This window comes from Ursus arctos, unplaced genomic scaffold (assembly GCF_023065955.2).
Source record: "Ursus arctos isolate Adak ecotype North America unplaced genomic scaffold, UrsArc2.0 scaffold_21, whole genome shotgun sequence".
Classification (NCBI taxonomy): domain Eukaryota; kingdom Metazoa; phylum Chordata; class Mammalia; order Carnivora; family Ursidae; genus Ursus; species Ursus arctos.
In genome coordinates, this window is record NW_026622886.1 from 30,671,222 (window position 1) to 30,693,279 (window position 22,058).

Sequence of the window (22,058 nt, forward strand, 5' to 3'; positions counted from 1 at the left end):
GAATGACAGAACTGCTCTGCTCTTCCTCAACCACATTAAGTATCTTCCCACTTGAGGAATTTGGCTATTGCTATTCTTCCTTCTGGAGTACTTTTCTTCCATATCCTCATCTAATTTACTCATAAATTATTAATATCTCTGGGCAAATATAATTTCTTCAGAGAGGGCTTCTCTCAGTCCTCTACCTCAAATAGTGTGTTTACTAGTCAATAACTCTCTTTTCTTTCCCTGTTTTTTTTTTCTTACTAGAATTTACCACTACCAAAGTCGTATATATTACTTGTTTACTGGTTTATTTTCTGTGGAACTTCTAAAACGTTAAGTTCCAGGAAAGTGGGAATTTTGTCTTACTGCTATATCTACAATGCATATGAATCCACAAACACCTGTTCAGGTCATAAATAAATATGTTCTGACATGAAATATATTTAAAAACAAGAGAGAAATTCACAGCTAAGCAAAACAAGATTGAACTGACTAGCTCTTTAACGCAAGAAAAAAAAAAAGGAGTTAGTAATACTATGTTTGAACTTCATAACTCAGTATGACTTCTGATTTTGAAGAATTCTCCTTGGAACTTGCTAAGTTGTCCCTCTGGAGTTGTCTGCCTACCACCAGTAGTCAGAGTATAAATATGCATCCCTGACCCCAGGGTGATATCCTTTGCATTTTTATTCATTTATCCTTAGGGGATAACCAGCGCTGGCTGGATTCAGGGAAAATAAAGAAGACAGACTTGATGACTTACTGATTTTGGAGAGCAATGACGGACTTAGAGTTTTCTGGACTAACACTGTGTGTCCAATTGGAATAGTATTGTGTAAAATAGATAACTCATGAATACAAAGTAAATTATTAGAATCAGTTGGAAAAAGCTGAATCTATTTAAAAGATAAAAATAAGAAAAGTTTGCTCATGATGGTCCTAAAACAGGAAGTGACAGGTTACCTTGACTATGCCAAAAGATTATTGTTTGGCATACACAGTTACAATGATATGTAGAAGCATATGTAGAAACATAATGCTATTCATTAATATACATAAATTTATAGAGTTCTTCACAAAAGTGTGGTCAACATCTAGGTTACTATCCACTAGTGGTTATTACCCCACATCAGACATATTCAAGGCATTTTGTTAAAGGCTTACCATAAAGAAAGTTAAATCTTGAAAGAGAAAAATAGAGATCATCAAAAGGTAATTTGTATGAGAACTTAAAGTTCTTTACGTGATTATTGAACTCTAAGCATGAGAAAACATGAATTAATCTTGTTTGCAAACTGTACATTCTATACTTAAAACACACATAAACACACAGTCTTTCTTTCACACACACACACACACACACCCATCCATGAGATCAACCTTGTATTGATCTTTTCTGCTTGAACACAAGAGTATTTTACTCCCAAGCATTAGTAAACTCTGACTCCCCAATCAAGATAAAGCATGTGCACAAATAATTTATTCTTATCTGTAGCTAGCAACATTCACACACCACTAACCAATCCTTCAATTTCTCATGAAATAATATTGAAAAGTGGGCTCTTGTTTTTTATATTAAGAGTAGAGATAACTTCATTGTATTTAATAAGAATATGAAGCCTTGGTAACAGGGTAACAGACAGCTGTTCTTTTTTTTTTTTTTTAAAGATTTTATTTATTTATTTGACAGAGAGAGACAGCCAGCAAGAGAGGGAACACAAGCAGGGGGAGTGGGAGAGGAAGAAGCAGGCTTCCCAGCGGAGCACGGAGCCAGTGCGGGGCTCGATTCCAGGGCCCTGGGATCACGCCCTGAGCCAAAGGCAGACGCTTAACGACTGAGCCACCCAGGCACCCCCAAATAGCCATTCTTGAGTACATCTTGCTTCAAATGATACCTTGAGACTACTTAACATTCTAGCTTCCTCTTTTGCAAAAAGAGCTAAGACTTGTGGCTCAATAGTAGCACACATATTATGGGAAAAGTCACTAATGTAGATTTCATTGTCCACTCTTTCCATCTGGATGAAGAATGCAAAGATGTTGAGAGTACCCTACTTTAGGACAGAGAGTTAGAATTGTAAGTATGGACACTGAACACTATGCCCTATTATTCAGTCTGTTTTGCTGCTGAAGAGTCTAGTGTCAAAATGACCTTCACCCACCCAAATGGGTAAGTCCAGGCATTAGTTGTTTCTTCTTTCTCTTTACTTTTCTCGCCAGGAGGCTTGAAATGACTATAGGGAGGCTTACATCCAAGTCCCAACATTACATCTCATCTACTCTGATTTCTGAGTAATTTCGCTCAAGTAATTCTAGGTCTCCTCATCTATAAAATAAAGGGTTGTATGTGTTTTGTAAGATACCTCTCAACATTAATATTCTCATTTTTAATTACATGTCAAATTAAATTCTTATATTGACTTAAGGTTTATTACCCCTGCCTTAGAATTAAGCTCATATAACAGAAAATAAAATGAAACTAAAATTTACTTATTCAATACTAAATAAAAGATTGCATGCATGTATCAGCAAACAACAAAAACGATTATTCTATAGATAATCATTAAGATAAAGTATTCTTGATGCTGTGACCACTTAAGTAGTGAAGTATTTGATAAGCATTCATGAATATAATGATTGTTTAATATAACAGGGACTTTGAAAGTTCTTCTTTCCTTCCTCATGCTGTGCAGAACCCAAGCAGCAAAATATTACTGCAACAATGAACAGAAAAAATCCTAGATATACTCTATAATTTACCAACTTTATTGATGGCTTCTAAAAGAGATTATATTGTGAAAGCAAATATGCTTTATAGTCGGATGCATTTGGGTTCCAGGCCCAGCTTCATCACTTACCAGCTGGGTGACCTTAAGCAATTAAACATCCACCAATTAATTTTAACTTTAGGAGGGTAGAAATTCACTTTCATTTACAGTGCTATATTCCCAGTAGGGCTTGGCATATTGCAGATACTTGCTGAATATTTATTGAAGAGATGACCTCTTAGATTTGTTTTTTATTAGGCAATGAAGATAATAATACCTTAATGTTTTAGAGTTAAAAAGTTAATTTTCATGAAAGCCAATGGCATAGCCCACGGCGCTTTGCAGGTGTTTAAAATATGCTTGTTTCTTTCCTTGACCCAGTGTAAAATAAAGCTAGTCAGGTAAAGAGGAGATATTTTCTTAAAAGAAATACTGATTTAAAAAACAATATCTATGAAAGCAATGAAATATGCCAACATATGGTTTAACATCAATTAGATTTCATTTTAAGGGATAACTCTTGATGCTATAAAACACTCCTTTCATTACTCTCTCAGGCCTGCAATCATGATTGCCTCCCTCCATAAGCTCTTCTGTGTCATCTCATTACACTCATTTCTGTGACCAGTCTCAAGAAGGTACTCCTGCTCAAAGATAAGCTGCTTTACTAGATACTTAGGATCCTCAAGGTTAGAGAGAGGGCCTCACACAGAGCATCTGGCTGAACCATATGAAATTGCTGATATTTGGCCATTATGACCCACAGGAATAGTAATTCCATATGGTTCAGCCAGTAGCTAGTCAATAAATATTTAATTTTTTTAAGTAGGTAAAAAACAGTAACTTTACATTTAGTCTAATTCTCAGCATAAATTAGAGTTGGATTATGAGTGATGCTCCAACATGATTTTAAACATAATATAACAATAAACTAAAATCATCAGGCAAAATGTCTTGCCTTATGCTATTTGTTCTTCTATCACCGAAACCGAAACACAAGAGTAATTCCTTGCTTCCATGATTTCCCTTAGGTAGGATACTCCCCTCCTTGCCCACCCAACAACTTCAATAACATCCATTCTACCCTACTCTTGAAGATCCAGGTCAGATGCTATCTCCTCCATAAGGCTCAACTGGGCATGCCCTTCCTGTGTTCCTACTCTGCACCTCTTTCTACGTACGTACCTCATTGGAGTACAGGAATCTATTCTTACAAGTATGTTCTGCTTTTACCTAATTTGAAAGCATGTAGTTATTTGATAGGTACACTGAAAGATTCCTTGGTTTTTCAACGTCTTTCATTTGAAAAATTCACTGATTTTATTTTGGAGTTCCCATATATGTAAATCAGACTTTAACAATGGACACAGCAAGCCTTTTCCCCACACCTTCCCAGATAAAAACAAATTAATTTCTGGGTTATACAAAAAAGAATGAGCGATTTTAGGTTATTTAAAATATAAACAATATGACAATTGTCAGCCATGTTTACTTCATTACTATGTGTTCTTAAACAACAAACAAAAAACTTACCAGTCTCAGAAGTCCTTACAGAGAGTAAAGAAGATAACTGATTGCCATGACCAAATCTGGTATACGACCTGACAGAAATGTTGTAGAGGGTGTAAGGTTTTAAGCCCCCTAAAATTATGTTTGTGGTTGAGGTGTTCTTCATCAACGAGGTGTCCATATTTTTATACAGCACTTCATAAGCAACAATAATCCCATTGGGTTTCTTAGGTGGTGACCACCTCAAATTTATTTCACTTGCAGTAACATCAATAACTTCAACATCTTGAGGTGATGATTCTGGTTCTGAGGGATGAAAACAAAATTTTAAATACGTGTATTTTTTCATGCTGTTTCAGCCACTAAAGGGAGCATGAGGTAGATAGCAGTAAGCATGCAACACTACTTGCTTCTTTTCATTAAAAATGCACCTGATATTCTTACCATCTTCTAAAGTTCTCACAAAGATGTCATTTTCTTCAGACAAAGAACTTTCTCCAACATGGGTTGAGGCAGCCACTCTCATTTTATATTTTGTGTATTTCTTTAACCCTATAATGATAATAGTAATCTGTTTAAAGATCATAAAATAACATTCATGTATTAGCGTCATTTGATACAGCACCAGTGAAAATAATTTATTTGGGAGACTGGCTCTCCAAGTCAGTTTCCTTGTAATCTCATTCTCCCAAAATTCCTTGAGCATGAGGGTCTTCCCATGTTGATGATATTTTAGTTCTTTCCTAAATATTAGGGCAATCATCTGAGGCTGAAAAATAATTTTTGGCACGCTGCTAGGACTATGTTGACTTGGCACAAACATCATGTCAGCTCAGTTACTTCAGCTGATTTTCACATTCATTGATTCATTCATTCCAGCTTTTAATACTTTATTTCAATTCCAGATATAAAATTCTCTGGCTTAAATATGTGCCTATAATGCTTGTGATCTGATGATCTCATTTTTAGTAGATAAATATAGACAAAGAAAAACACATTTAATCAAGTTATTTCTGCACATTTTTCAAGATATCCATGGCAGCACAGCATAACAAAATCTGAAATGATGCAGCACGTGTCCTGCAGTATCTAAGGCAGAAAGAGATGCATATTTTCACCAGAAAAGCAGTGTTTGAAAAAAGATTGTTCTACCTGTTATGAGAAAGCTGTTATCTGTAGTAGTCATCTGGAATGCTCTATTTGTATCCAGTTCCATTGCGTAAATGGTATAATGAGTTATTTTTCCATTGGGATATTCTGGAGGATCCCAATACAACAAAATAGATGAAGAACTAATATTTTTATAGTTTATAATTTGAATGGAGCTTGGCACTTGTAAAGAAGAATGAAAAATTAATGCAAACAAAAAGTATTACAATGTGTAAGAGCAGTATTTGCAGGTAATTAATTCAAAGGAAATACATTCTTACCTTGCTCACGTGTCCTCACATTGAGAACCGTTGGTGGTCCTTCTCCCATGATGGTGAAAGCAGATACACTAATCATGTGCTCAGTGAAAGGTACAAGTCTCCTGATAACATAAGACAGCTGCTCTGCAGCAACGTCAGTGATAGACAGATTCCTTATAGCTCCTATTTGAAATCAGTTTAAAAAATCATGATCAAAATTATTTTTCCTCACAGAGTGAAATCTGAAACTTGGTTTCACACTTGTCATTAATTTCTCTATGTACTCCTGTATGTAAAATAATAAAAATATGTGTAAATAATAAACATGTATAATTAAGAATACATACATCCTGGAACATGAGACTAGTATTTTGGGAAAATACAACCTTCTGAAAGGAACTGGCTAGGATTTTTTTTCTGAAATGAAAGATGAGGTAATAATATCAAATTAAAATTTTATAAGTCAATGCTATGCTGTAATGTGAATGTTATTGAAATGAGACTTATTTGAACTGAAAAATCACCATACCTTTATTAAACTCGTTGGAGGTTTAAAGTAAGCATGCTTGGATAACTGACACAAAATTATGCCTGAGCAAGGATTTCAAATATTGTTATTTTTTTAAATTAAGAACCTGTGTTTCCAACAATGTTAAATAACAATTAGGCCAAACAAATACTGAAGGAAACATCTGTATCAGAAATTGTGGGCCTCTTAATTTTTAGTGTTGCTCCAGTCTTTGCACAGGAAAAAAATGGATTAGTAGATGAAATAAACATATACTGAACGTAATGTGAAATTTTGGCTAATTCTACCATCAATAAAATAACATAACACTTTTAATTTGGAATGAGATAACTACCAAATCAGAAAAAAAGGCAATGAAAAAAAATATATTCTTCTCACTTTTAGAATAACCAGAGAGATCATTTAGATCTGTGTCATGTAACCAAGTATTTTTAATTTGCTATATATGGCATTCTTCTTTTAGAAACAATAAGATCCATTGACCCTGAAAAGCAAGTGTATACACTAATGACATCACCACATCGCTGGGGTCACCTACACCTGTTTATCACCCCATGCACTAGAGTTGTAACTTTCTGACCTATTTACCTTTAGTGACATTTGAAAACCTATTAGTCAAAAGCTGCAGAGAATGCGAGGCCTGTAAATGATTTGAAGATATGTTAATCCCTCCCCATCACACCTGCTTTGGCAACTGTAATAACTGATTGTCTATGCAGCTTGGCCAGAGACTCTAGGGTGCTACTTTCTCTAGGAGGAAGGTCAAATGGGTTAGGAGGGGCCAACTCCTGCCTGTGTGGCATATCCATTTGCTGCATGAGGTTATTCAACAGTTGAAGAAGAAAAAAATCTGACTCCAGCCCATGAACCATTAATAATTCAGTTGAACTCTAAGCTAAGGTTCATATCTGGGCTAGCCAGTACTGGTGGTTGGAAATACACTTCAAAGAACATAAAAATTGTACCTACCAACTGCTGACTGCTGGTCTTCAGCTCTGTTCCTCACAGGAAAGTTATTAAGTGGATGACTGTTATATATAGCGGAAGCAAGCGAGTACAGGTCTGAAGATATCTCTGCTGAACCCTCAAATAATTCTGCCATTGACTCTACTATGTTCACAGTTTCTGGAGTCATGGGGTCATCTATATACTGAAATTAAAAACAGACACTTACAATGACCGTTTGTAACAGTTACACTTAATAATGACTTCACTCAAGTATTTAGTTTAAAAAACTAGTAACTTTGGAATCACACTTTTTAAAAAGATAGTACTATTTCCACAACTACTGTCTTCCTTTATGTTCCCAGATTTCATTCTTTCCCAGATTTCATTCTAGAGCTATTAAACTCCTGCATCATTTTAACACATTCTGATCACTCCATTATCTTAAGAGATCAATACTGTATTGTGGGATGAAGGGGATATTTGTTTCTGATTCAAGTTAATTACTTTATTGTAAAATTAGACATCCTCATACAGAGGTTTCATAAATAAACTATTTTAAAACCATTCACCCCCAGGGGCACCTGGGTGGCACAGCGGTTAAGTGTCTGCCTTCGGCTCAGGGCGTGATCCCGGCGTTGTGGGATCGAGCCCCACATCAAGCTCTTCCGCTATGAGCCTGCTTCTTCCTCTCCCACTCCCCCTGCTTGTGTTCCCTCTCTCACTGGCTGTCTCTATCTCTGTCAAATAAATAAATAAATAAAATCTTTAAAAAATAAAAAAATAAAAAAAATAATAAAACCATTCACCCCCAAAAGTAAGTGTTCTAGGCATACTGCCATATTAAAATATGTTTTGCTTCTCTGTGTGTTCTCATTTGCATATGAGGTGTGAGAGGCTTGCATGCCTGCTTGATACGTCAATAACAGTAGTTTATCTTTGATTAAGTGAAGTTACTTACAGACATGAACAAAAATACATGGCAATAGCTTTCAAATAGCCTATCCAAGGCTCTGGACCTAAAGAATATTTTAAGTAACTATGATTGCTCCTAGATCCCATAACGTACTTCGCACATGTCAAGTTCACCAAGTAACAGATACTGAAGTGAAAATATCAGGGGCACATTACAGACAAATACAGAAAGAATTTCTATGGGGATAACAAAACGACTCTTTCCCTTCTCCCTCCCTACGCAGCGTAAGTGATTGAGGAAAGGGTATTTGGGGCAAATACCATTAGGTACTTTGTGTAGTTTTTCAACCTTGGAAATAAGACTAAACATTAATCAAAGTAAATGTTGCCTTAAGAGACTTAACAACCAAATGAAATGTGCGGATTTTGGATTCTAATTAGTACATACCTACCAACACAGGCTTCGAAGATAATCAGGAAAATTTGACTATGTTCTAGATATTAGAAGATATCAAGACAACATTAATAATTGTTAGTGGTGGTAATGGAATTATTGTATGAGTTAAAATGTCCATGAGTTTCAGAGATTTGTTCTTAATTAGGCATGTAGGAGCAAAATGAAGTCTGGAATTTATTTTAAAATATGTCCAAGGCAACAGTAACAATGGGAAACAGCTGATGCTAGTATGGCAGGATGTTAGTTACTGAATCCAGGTGTGGGGCAAATAGGGGGTTATTATTACATTCTCTTCTCTACTTTTATATCTGTTCAACATTTTCCAAGATAAAATCATTTTGAGAAAAAAAAAGACATTGCAAGAACTACTTGCTTTTGGTCCATTCTTTTTCAAGTTCTGCTTCAAAACTCACCTTTTTAAGAAAAACAAAAATGCTTTTTAAAAAAAAGAAAATCATTTTATTCCTTCCCAACTCCATGCTCTCATACTCTCAAAACTTATAATATATAATAAAGGTTTTATTTAGGTAAATAAGTTTTGGTACACTTATCTTTTAATTATCTTACATGTTTTGTGGTTGTCTTTAGTCCTAGAGCCAAAAACAGGGTTTTTATTCCTAAGTAACATCAATACTTAGTATTTAAAAAACGTAAGAGGTGCTCAGGAAAAATTTCAGGAAGGCAAGAAATTTTAAGGCAGTTTGTTTAACCATCTACAAAAATAGGTCATTGGAATATTAACTTTTCTAAGATATAAAAGAGTGGAGAAATGATCCAAGGAAATCTCTCGTTCTCTAAATGATATTTATAAAATAAAATTATCTAAATCTTGTTACATCTTTAGCCAGAAGAGTATTGTGATGAAAAGCAAGGCGATACCTATAAGATCTATTCTAAAATTGTTGCAGTAAAGAACTCTGGATAGGGAACTCTATGTGGGACAAGTTAAAGGTCTTCTATCTTCCAACGGCTCACTTCAGCTCTGCCTCCACAGGGAAATCAGGGAGGGCATGAATCACAAACACATAATTCAGAGATGCTCTGGTATTCCAGTCAATAGTTTATGCTTGAAGCACACAGCTGTTTCCACTATCAATCAGCCACTCTGAGAATCTAGGGTGTACAAAGCACTGCAGAAGGTACAATGAAGTAGTACAAACAATTTCCCCGTGAACTACAACTTTGCATTAAATCTCCCAACATTTTACACTCCATGTCCGATAAATTATTGAGAGTTAAGCCACAGCATCCCAACAATTAACTAAGTTCAACATCTCTGTTGACAAATTGCCATTTCAATATAAGAGTTGACTTAAATTTTGACTTTCTGAATTTCTCCCAAATGCTGGTATTCTGGAAAGACTCTCCCTAACTGGGGCAATGATTTGGATGTTAGTTTCACAACAACCCGGAAGGCTATTCGTTATCACTGAGAGGGCTGTGCCATGAATATTTCTCACACTTTGCCTCTTTTAAAAAGGCATTAGATATTATGTTTTTCAAAGGATGAAAACAATTATTTTAAGAGCAAAAATAATGGGAAAGAACTAAAACTTAAGAAAGTAACAGGAAGGGGCCGAAGTGGATGTGAGAGAAATGGCAGGGAGGAGAAGCCCACTGCAACTCCTCAAGGTTTCAGACTCACTGAGTTAGTCCAGGGCTCTCAACCTCAGCACTACTAACGTTCTGTGTTAGATCATGTTTTGTTGTGGGAAGTTTAGCAGCATCCCCGGTCCCTACCCACTAGAAGCATCTTCTCAGTTGTGACAAAGAAAAATGTCTCCAGAGATTGCCAAGTGGAGAGCAAAATCTCCCTTGGTTGAACACAATTGACTTTGTGAATGTCACAGTTCATCAACATGAAAGTCCTCTCATACGCTACCCAGGAATCTTTGGAATTTATGTGAAAGAATTACAAGTTCTTCAGAGTTAAATTCCTAATCCATCTGTATAAACCAACCTGATTCTACGTGCTATAACCTTCATTATAGCTAATATGATTTTATTTCTAAAAAAAAATCTCTATTACATCTATCAAAATTTAGACTCACTGGAAGTCCACTGGATTGAATTAATGAAACAGTTGACTTATTCTTAAGAAATGCTTCTATATTTTATTACAGACTATATCATGATTTATACTCTCTTATTAAGCAATGGTAAAAAGAAAAGTCTGCAATTAACATATGTTTGGAAACCTAATGGATACTGTATCCTTCTGCATATTATTTAAGTGTCAAATCTTTAAGGTTTCTTTTTCTGTTCCTAATGGTCAATAAAATAAACTTTATCTCAAGCATTCCTAAACTACTCTTGAGTCCTGTCAGCTTCATTCCATAGCAATTGGTCAAGCATTTAGCTGGCTTTCTTCTCATGTTCACCAAGGGCAAATATTGATATACTTGTGAAATAAATCAGATGAAAAGATGTATCCGTATGAATCTCAGAAATTTGTAACACCAGGCATCAAGATGGTGTCTTTCAGGAGAAAATGCCCCAGGATTCTACCAGAAGAACAAGCACAGGATGAGATCTGAGTGTGAAATTCAACTTAAGAACAGTCTATGGAGAGATGACTTGAGGGTTTTACAGACTTTAGTCTCAGTGGAATGAGTCTCGCAAAGAAATTGATTTTATTCTTTGCATTGAAAGAAGAAATGAACATCGAGATAGAAAATAGTTCTTCTCAATTTGGATCTAATCAAATTACATATGGAATGTTGTATTCAGATGATTAAGAGGCTCACTGACAAACTGGAAAATATACATAGGAGAGAAATCAATAATATGAAGGCTCCAGAAACCATAGCTGATGAGAAACTGAGGACGTTAAGCCTTACGAAAATCATGACTATCATCTTCAAATGATAAAAAAATTAAATCATTGTGTATTGTTGTTACTTCTACAAAGAATAACATTTAAAACTATTATACGTCAAATAGGGTGCTAAGTACTTTCACTTATGTGATACCACTTCATTATAGCCCAAAGAGTTGGGTGTCAAGAGCTCTATTTTACAGTCATCTGTTCAAGTTCACAAAACTAGTCATAGCAGAGGTAGGATTGAAACACATTTCCCTGGTTCAAAATTCCAAGCTCATACCATGTGGGTCTAGAGAAGAGAGATGGGACAAACTGGCAAACATTAGAAGACTGAACTGAATATTAGTTCAGTTCAAAACAGTTAAAGAACAGAGTAGTTTCTTATCCAGCTGTGTATTTTCTGGACCTAACAGAGTGCCTGGAATTTTGTAGTTACTTAATAAATACAGAGGTCATAAAGAAGAATATTTTATGAAAGGTCATAAAAAAGAGTATTTTAAAGTTCATAGAATAGGAGCTGCTTTTGTTGCAGTAGATACCCTATTATCAGAGTTGATAAAATATTTTAGCAGAGGCTGGATTCCCAATCATTTATTAGGCATGTTATATATGCAATTCATATATAAATTTGGCAGTTGAAATAAAAGTCTTCAAATGCTGAGATTAAATTTTCTAATATATTTTTTCAAGTATTTGTTTAAATATTGAAAGTAAAATTTTATACATGTTTCAGCATGCTCAAATAAACCCTATTTATTAAGAAATAAACCATAAAATATCACTGGAAAAAAATTTCAATAAGGGTGACTGACTTTCTGCAATGATACTAAGGAGTTAGATTTCTTAAATAGATATATACCTTCCCCATCTGTTCTCAATTCTTATTTAGTTACTTCTCATTAAAAAGAAGTATAAGTAATATACTTAAATCTGGAAGGATTATTCTAATAGATGTGTGAAATATAAAATAGTGGGCTGGGAGAGTGCGGTAGACAGTCTCTCATGTGGCCCCCCTATTATTCCTACCTCCTGCTGTTCATGCATTTGTATAATCCCCTCCTGTTGTGTGGGAACTATGATTTGTATCTAACCAATGAAATAAGGCAAAGGTGAGAGGATGTCATTCCTATGATTACATTATACTGTATAGATTCCCCTTGCTGGCATGATGAACTAAATGACCATGTTGGGAGAATCCTTGTAACAATCCTGTGGGAGGCCTCTATGAGCTGGGACTAAGGCTAGTCTTCAAAACGCTGAGGCCCTCAGTTTTACAGTCAAAAGGAAATTAAATCTGCTGAAACTCTAAGTGAGTCTGGAAATGGCTTTTTCCCAGTGAAGCCACCAGACGAGAATACAGCACGGTCTGCCCTTGATTGCAGCATTACGAGACCCTAAGTAGAGAATCCATCTAAGCTGTGTGGATTCCTGAGGCATAGATAATAAATAAATGTGGCAAATTGTTATACAACGATGGAAAACTAAGGCAGTAAGACAACAGTAGTCCAGGCAAGAGACTATGCAATCCTGAGCTGCGGTGGAGACACAGGAATGAAATATAGATGTATGAATCACCCTTCGGAGGTAAAAATAACTGGCTTAATATCAAATGACTATTGAATGCTGAGTATAACCCAAGTCAGAGGGAGTCCCATGGTTTTGAGCTTTTATGACAGAAAGAATAACAATGCCATAATCTAAAAAGGGAAATATAAGGCATGTAAAAGCACCATAAAGACCTTCTCAGTGCTTAGACGATGACCTTCAGGTCAGAGAGCTATGGTGTGCCCAGTCCAAGGAATAAAGGAATTCTAAGTTTAGTTATTTGGTATCTAGGCATCAAATTAGTCTCTCTCCAGACTTTGTTCCTCATAACTGACACTATTAATTGTCTGGATAGACTTTCTTCTTGTATATCCTGTGGAAACCTTCATAGGTCTCCATCGCCATCCCCAGATCTCTGTCGAGTATCTGTTCTAGGCTGTATCCCAGCTTTGTCTCCTCCTTCTGGTCATTAACCAAGCCATTACCCCAAAAAGGATTTTTGTTTTGTTTTATGAGGGAAAATGAGTTTAGATGTGACAAACCTGACAGAACCTCTCTACAAATGGTTGCCATTAGGAATAGAATGTCAGAGAAAGACCAGAATAGAAAGCAAGGCAAAGGGATCATTCAGGTAGGCAGCCGTGATTGAAATTGTGTGATCATCGAAAGAAAGTGTAAGAAGAAGGCTGAAAACAGAACTGTCTGGAATGCCTTCATAAAGGAGTTATAAAATTATAGGAGAACTAGCTGTTTCATTTTTTCATTACACAAGACCAAAATTTTGCAAAGTCACAGCATATGAAAGTGGAGGATGCATGAGGCAGAAAATACTCAAAAGCTGGAGAGTGGGAGAGCAGAAAAATGGATTCTGGAGGAGATAATGAAGATGGGGACACTTAAAAATATATAACCACCTTATCTGACACTTAGGAGGTCACGGGTGACTTCTAACAAGATTTCAAGGACTTAGATAATTCTTGTACAGGGTGTGGAGGCCATACTTTGAGAAGTAGAAGAGTAAATGAAAGGTAAGAGTCCTAATCCAGTATCAAGGTCAAGATGAAGGGTAATAAATGAATACCCTAAACCAGGGGTTTTATCTATTATTTCTCCTACTCCTCACCCTGTAAGGTGGGTATATACACCCTGCTTTAAAAATGAGGGTACCAAGTCTCCAAAAGTTGACTTGTCCAAGGTTATAGAACTAGTAAGTGGCAGACCCAAGTCCATTTGGATTTAGAGCCTCTGCCATATCTCTCTCCCCACATCAACTTCCTGAAAGACGAACCCAAGCATCAGTCACATGGGAAAACAGAAATATCAACAGACCTGATCTAATAAAGAAAAATACCATCATAAATAAGGAGAAGTAATGTGCCCTTTTATTGAGAGAGGATAAAGAAACTAATAATGAGTGTCAATCAGGGTGAAAGTTCCACGGCCATGATAAAAATCACAAAAGGTCACAATTATTTAGCATAGCACTTACTACATACCACATACTGTTCTAAATTCTTTCATGCACATTAACCCATTAAATCCTCATTAATACCCTTGTTATAGGGACTCTTATAATCTCTACCTTTGAGAAGAGGAAACTGAAGATCAGAGAGGTCAGGCCAACTTTCCTAAGGTTAAACCAACCATAATAGCAAAACCAAGGTTTAAACCCAAGTATTCTGTCTCCTAAGTCTGTGCTCTTAATCTCTCTACTGCAGAGCCCATTAAGTGACCAGCCCAGATTTATATGAACCCAAAGCTCATGTTCTCTTCAGTGTATCACAGGGATTACAAGTCATATAGACAGAGGCAGAATCACAAAGAAGTCTTTCTAGAACATCTTAGCTTCAAGAGAAAAACAGGTGTGTCAGGCCATTCAACAGACGTCATTAACAGAAGTGGGAGATGTCACCTAGTCCCAAAACAGCTAACTATCTAATTTAAGACCTTCTCAGGTGGAGCAAAGGTTTAAGCTTTTGCCCTTTGCCTGAGTTGTCAACTAGAGTATCAGAGAAAGCATAACTCACATCTTTTACACACAGAAAAGAAGTAAACATAGGATTGAATTTTAATCCTGTGCTGGAGATGGTGAATAATTTGGAGTCGTAAATCCTGGGCAGCCAGAGTGCATTGAGTACATAGCATCATCAATTTTCAAGTATGTACAAGAAATGGAAGAAAGCAGAGACTAGAAATAGAATGGACAATATGAATGGGGAAAAATAACAGCACAGATAGAAAAAGCAGTGATTCTGAACCAAAACAGTAGAAGCCAATTGATGAATAATCATCAGGTAGCTCCTGCAAGGCCTGTGATTGGATTCACTGGTCCTAAGTACATTTATTTTTGTATGCATACTTGGATGTGACTAGTCTGGAGGCTTACAGGGCCCTCACGAGGTGAATAGCTGGCTAGGTAAGGTGAATGAAGACAGGAAAAGGAAACCAGTGTGGCCTGTACTTCTAACAGAAACAAAAGGGAAAAAATAAGACTTCCATTGTGAATAGAGGCAAACACATTGTCTTCTTATTTTCTATCTATGAATGACTTAATCTCCATTATTGAGTCGATTGTTTTCTTTTTTTTTTTTTCCCCGAGATTTATTTATTTATTTGAGAGAGAGTGCCTGAGCAGGTGGAGGGGAAGAGGCAGAGGGAGAGAGAGAACCTCAAGCAGACTCCCCTCATTGCAGGGAGCGGGACACAGCCTCGCCCTCACAACTTTGAGATCATGACCTGAGCCAAAACCAAGTGTCTAACACTTAACCAAATGAGCTACCCAGGTGCCCCCATTTGCTTTCTTTAATCAAACATACTCTGTTTGGTTCTTTTTTAAAATGAGGTAGGTCTGAAAAAATTAGCTCCCAAAGACTGAATAGGACAAGTCATTTGTCAACAACATCTACTAAATACTGTGCCTTTCACTGGCAACTGTTCCAAATTGCAAGCAAGCCTAGAAGGAGTGTTTAAATCATAACAGGAGTTTCTAAACAACTCATTAACTGAATTACCAAATTATATTCATTTATGGAAACACCTTCAGTCCTGCTTAATTGCTCAATTAACATTTTTATATGCTGAAAAAGAATAATAGCATTTAACTAAAAATATATGTTCTAAAATGAAATATGACCTAGCTAGATTATCAACATAGCCCAAATCTACTTCATTTTATACCATGATGCCAAATATTTAAGGTTTGAATGCTGAAAAGTCTTCCAAGTTATCAGGGCCAAAACCAAGGAGAAAGGGCTCACCAAGATGTGAAATGAAAGTGAATACCTCATCTTTTCCTGTGAGCAAAGTATTTTCCAGAATTACACCTGTCTCTGGAACTAGCACTTTGACTCGATATTGGTTAATGATTCCATTTGGTTGTCGTGGTTTCTTCCAAGTAATACGTATTTGTGTAGCTTCTACTTCTGCAAGTTGTAAATCAAATATTGCACCTGGAACTAAAAAAAATGAATAAAAAGGAGGGAAGAATTTAAAAATATACTTTTAAATTTTAAAAATTCTCTAAATTCTTAGCTCACCATTTAAGACCTGTAAGAAAGTCTATTAGAAAATAGACTAAGACAATTTAATATTTATTAACAATTAAATATGTGTAAGATTCTTTAAAGACAGAGATAAATTGCTACAGACTGTTCTCAAAAATGTAAATAAGAAATAGGATAACATGGAGTAATTTCCTCAAATCAAAATGTCATAATATTTGTTTGAAACAAATTCATTAATCAAAATAACTTCCCAGAGAAAGCTGTTTAGGGATGATTAATGCCCAGTAGAAACCTCGAAAGTTTTATAAAATTATAACAACATATCAAAAAATAACATCCAGAAGACTTTGTATGAAATGAAATGTAGTTGGTAAATTCAATTAGGTTGTCTTTCAACTTATTACATGAGATTGCTTGAAGAGTTGATTGATTTTGGTCTGCTAAGTTTACAAATGAATTATGTGAGTCTCTAATTTAAGGTACCCTTACTCTTTTCAGTAATAAAGAGAAACGGAAACAAACTAACAACTGGTTTACAACTAAGCACCAAGTACTTATGTAAATTCTAGTTAGAAAATGGCCAAGAGTGACATCTGATAAACCTCCCAGTACCACAGGAGTAATAACAGATCAAGGATAAACACGCCTTGGGCTTTTGTCTACTTTTTGTTTATAGCCAATGTGATTATGAATAGCCAATTAACCCCTCCCCTAAATTTGGTAATCTATACAATGGGTAAAATTATATTGTTCTTATTACTATGCAAGGTTACCATAAGGAACCTTGAATGAAATGCTCAAGAAAGAAAATAATATAACTCCTTATGGTCAAAATGTAGTAAAATATCAAATTCATTTCCTTAAGCTATTTCACATTAGTATAGTTTTAGCAAATATCATTTAGAACAGAGGCACTTTAGGGATATAATATAAATAGAGAACAACCCTTTTGCCTTTTAAGATAACAGAAAGGAATTGAAAATTAATGTCACAACTCTTGTAAATATTATTTAAAATTAGTGAACATAATTATGCTTACCTCAACCATACAGGAAACTGAATGGAGCTTTCATTCCAGAGATTGAGTTTTTTCCTTTGTCTCTATGAAGTAACCATTTAAAAAGCCCCCTAGATATTGTAACAATATAAACATTTCTAAATGTTTTTAAATAGTTAATGGCTAGGTGAATGAATGAGTCATTCTTGCCTAAGATTTTCATTACTACTGCAGCCAAGATTTTCGTGTCCAGCACATAGTAACACCTGTGCTCAAAATTGGGATATAAACATTAAAGTACAACTATAATTTGCTAATTCTTTAAATCTCCTTTTCTTTTTTTTTACTTCTTTTTTATTATTTTATGTTAGTCACCATACAGTACATCCCTAGTTTTTGATGTTAAAGTTCCATGATTCATTACTTGTGTATAACACCCAGTGCACCATGCAATACATGCCCTCCTTAATACCCATCACCAGCCTATCCCATTCCCCCACTCCCCTCCCCTCTGAAGCCCTCAGTTTGTTTCCCAGAGTCCATAGTCTCTCACGGTTCATTCCCCTTCTGTACCACCCCCCTTCTTCTTCCCTTTCTTCTCCTACTGATCTTCCTACTTCTTATGTTCCATGAAAAAGTGAAACCATATGATAATTGTCTTTCTCTGCTTGACTTATTTTGCTTAGCATTATCTCCTCCAGTCCCGTCCATGTTGCAGCAAATGTTGAGAAATCGTTCTTTTTGATAGCTGAGTAATATTCCATTGTATATATGGACCACATCTTTTTAATCCAGTCATCTGTTGAAGGGCATCTTGGCTCCTTCCATGATTTAGCTATTGTGGACAATGCTGCTATGAACATTGGGGTGCATATGGCCCTTCTCTTCACTACGTCTGTATCTTTGGGGTAAATACCCAGTAGTGCAATGGCTGGATCATAGGGTAGCTCAATTTTTAACTTTTTAAGGGACCTCCACACTGTTTTCCAAAGTGGCTATACCAACTTGCATTCCCACCAACAATGTAAGAGGGATCCCCTTTCTCCACATCCTCTCCAACATTTGTTGTTTCCTGCCTTGTCAATTTTTGCCATTCTAACTGGCGTAAGGTGGTATCTCAATGTGGTTTTGATTTGAATTTCCAGGAACACGACAAGGATGCCCACTCTCGCCACTATTATTCAACATAGTACTAGAAGTCCTTGCAACAGCAATCAGACAGCAAAAAGGGATAAAAGGTATCCAAATCGGCAAAGAAGAAGTCAAACTGTCTCTCTTCGCAGCTGACATGATACTCTATATGGAAAACCCAAAAGACTCCACCCCCAAACTACTAGAACTTATAGAGCAATTCAGTAATGTGGCGGGATACAAAATCAATGCTCTGAAATCAGCTGCATTTCCATACACAAACAATGAGACTGAAGAAAGAGAAATTAGGGAATCAATTCCATTGACAATAGCACCAAAAATCATACGTTATCTCAGAATTAACTTAACCAGAGACGTAAAGGATCTATATTCTAGAAACTACAAATCACTCTTGAAAGACATTGAGGAAGACACAAAAAGATGGAAAAATACTCCATGCTCATGGATCAGAAGAATAAACATAGTTAAAATGTCTATGCTATCCAGAGCAATCTACACTTTCAATGCCATCCCAATCAAAATACCAATGACATTTTTCAAAGAACTGGAACAAACAGCTCTTAAATTTGTGTGGAACCAGAAAAGGCCCTGAATTGCCAAGGAATTGTTGAAAAGGAAAAACAAAGCTGGGGGCATCACATTGCCAGATTTCAAGCTATACTACAAAGCTGTGATCACAAAGACAGCATGGTACTGGCACAAAAACAGACACACAGACCAATAGAACAGAATAGAGAACCCAGAAATGGACCCTCAGCTCTTTGGGCAACTAATCTTTGACAAAGTGGGAAAAAACATCCAGTGAAAAAAAGTCCTTTCAACAAATGGTGCTGGGAAAATTGGATAGCTACATGCAAAAGAATGAAACTTGACCACTCTCTCACACCATACACAAAGATAAACTCCAAATGGATGAAAGACCTCGATGTGAGACAGGAATCCATCAAAATCCTAGAGGAGAACATAGGCAGCAACCTCTTTGACATCGGCCACAGCAACTTTTTTCAGGACACATCTCCAAAGGCAAGAGAAACAAAAGAAAAAATGAACTTGTGGGACTTCATCAAGATAAAAAGCTTCTGCACAGCCAAGGAAACAGTCAAAAAAACCTAAGAGGCAGCCCACGGAATGGGAGGAGATATTTGTAAATGACACTACAGATAAAAGACTGGTATCTAAGATCTACAAAGAACTTCTCAAATTCAATACACAAGAAATAAATCTCCTTTTCTAAAAACATTTCTATATTTCTATATTTAGAAGGATAACTCTTTAGAGTCATCTCTCCCCACAGAATTTCTAATCTGAAGGAGAATCAGTTTGACCTTTGAAGGGTGGAGGGAAGAGTTCTGGACTAGGACCCCATAATCATTGATTCACTCTTTCATCATTCAACAGACTGAGCACTCATCTTTTGGTCTTTGTTCTAGGCACTTGAGGACCGAGTGAGAAATAAGATCGATTAAAAACCTTTTACACAGGTCACCTCTGGTATAAGTATATATAAAATATATATTGTCCCTGACGTATATTGTCCTTATGTTTCTATCAACATATTTACCAACACACATTTTTTCAAAGGCAGAGCAACTTTCCAATCAGCTGTGTACTATGAAAATAACACAGCCATTTAATCCTTTCTTTTACATTCCACCTTTCTTGTACATTTTATTTTAGAGTTGCTGTGTAGACAAAGCCTTGGTCAATATTGTATAACATAATTCATGGAAGAGATCTGGCATTTTTCCATTTAATTTGAACGTGTGTAGAATCTCAACAAAGAAACATATTGAATGACTACATTGACCAGTTTAACAGGTAAGGAAACCCTGCCTACCAAACAAAATGAGTAGTGTCACTTCCATTTGATAGAACACATTAATGTAGTAGAATAAAACTACCCAGTACAGCAAAAAGAAAAAAAAAAGCATGTATATGTGTGTGTATATATGTATATGTAGTTTTTTTATCTTTAAACTTTTGCAGTTTATCTTCTTTTCTTTATCTTCTAATTTATAAGATATTTCTTTATCTTCTAATTTATAACATAGTTTATCTTCTGATTTTTTTAGTTTATCTTCTAATTTATAAGATATTTTCTTTATCTTCTGATTTCTTTAGCTTCTTTATCTTCTAATTTATAAGGCATGTTTCAATATAACTTAATAAGTATTGCTCTATGACAATAATGCGTTATAGTTCAAGTAAAGATTAAATTGTTCTATATTACCCTAAAAATGTACCCTAAACCTGGATAAGAACAACTGTAAAGCTATCTCTCTCTCTCTCTCTCTCTCTTTAATGAAAGAAGAAAAGTCTTGGGGGATAAAGGAAATGACTCCATTTGTCCTTGTCTTTGTCCTTAGAAAGATACTTGATCTGTTATACCACAAATTCTTATGAGGAAACCAGAGAAGTATGGATTAAATCAATTCCTTTAATATTGATACCGAATTAACTAAAGAAAATCAAATACACAAGGCAATTATTCATGGTTCAGCATCAGTTCTGAGGTGTTGTCCACAGGGATTACCTAAGAATCATTCTCAAGTCAATACGTCTATAAATTTTATTAATATATGAGAAACAGAATAGACATATAAAGGATACATAATATTCCAAATGATTTTAAGCTTTCAAATGAAACAGTATTAGAAAAAATAAAATTGAGACAAATGGCACTGGAGCAAAGAAAATACATGAAATCTATTTTGCCATTATGTAGGGTGTCTGGGTGGCTCACTTGGTTGAGCATCTGACTCTTGGTTTCAACTCAAGTCATGAACTCAGGGCCAAGATCTTAGGCTCCTGGGATCCAGCCCTTTGTCAGGTTCTGTGCTCAGTGGGGAGTCTGCCTAATGTTCTCTCCCTCTCCCCCGTCCCTCCCCTGGCTCTTTCTGTATCTCTCTCTCTCTCAAATAAATAAATCTTTTAAAAAATAAAATAAATTTTGTCACTATCTAGCAAATTAAACGAATTTGTTAAATTTTAATTAAATTAAATTTGAAAAAAATCTATTGACAAATAAAAGTCATTGAGAACCCTGAAAAGTTGAGTCTCTCAGTGATTTCCCTACAAAAGATTTTACTATTTGCAGAAAGTAGCAAGTTGAAGGACAAAAGTCTTCACTTCCATAGTCTGTTTATGGAAGAATAAATATGGATTTCAGTACTCTGTTTGCTTTTAAAAAATGATGTTAACCTTCTTATGAGATATTTGATACTAGTAACAGAAAAGTTATTAGGGGATATTGAAGCAATAAAGTTTTACTTAAGATTTGTTTAACCCCCCCATGCAAATAATAAGAAAATGCTGGTGCTTATGTAATATACAATAGCACTGTCTCATTTTGGGATAGGTAATTCCATGACACTTTGTAACATTGAAAATTATTAAATTATCATTGTTTTCCAAAACCATCTCATCTTCATACCTATGTAGAAATCTGTTCAGTAAAATATTAACAGATATGTAGGAATATTATGAAATGTATAAGAGTACTGCTATCACAACATGATAT

At 35.5% G+C, this 22,058-nt stretch overlaps 1 protein-coding gene across 1 annotated transcript in view; it reads right to left on the reverse strand.

Moving 5' to 3' along the window:
- PTPRQ (protein tyrosine phosphatase receptor type Q) overlaps positions 1-22,058 on the reverse strand; it is a 257,068-nt gene that overhangs the window by 157,590 nt on the left and 77,420 nt on the right. Inside the window, exons 27-32 of the mRNA XM_057316413.1 lie at positions 16,169-16,341; positions 7,170-7,350; positions 5,693-5,854; positions 5,415-5,594; positions 4,707-4,814; positions 4,287-4,568 (exon numbers count right to left, since the gene is read on the reverse strand). Coding sequence (XP_057172396.1) covers positions 4,287-4,568; positions 4,707-4,814; positions 5,415-5,594; positions 5,693-5,854; positions 7,170-7,350; positions 16,169-16,341 — 1,086 coding nt within the window. The remainder of the gene's footprint in view (positions 1-4,286; positions 4,569-4,706; positions 4,815-5,414; positions 5,595-5,692; positions 5,855-7,169; positions 7,351-16,168; positions 16,342-22,058) is intronic.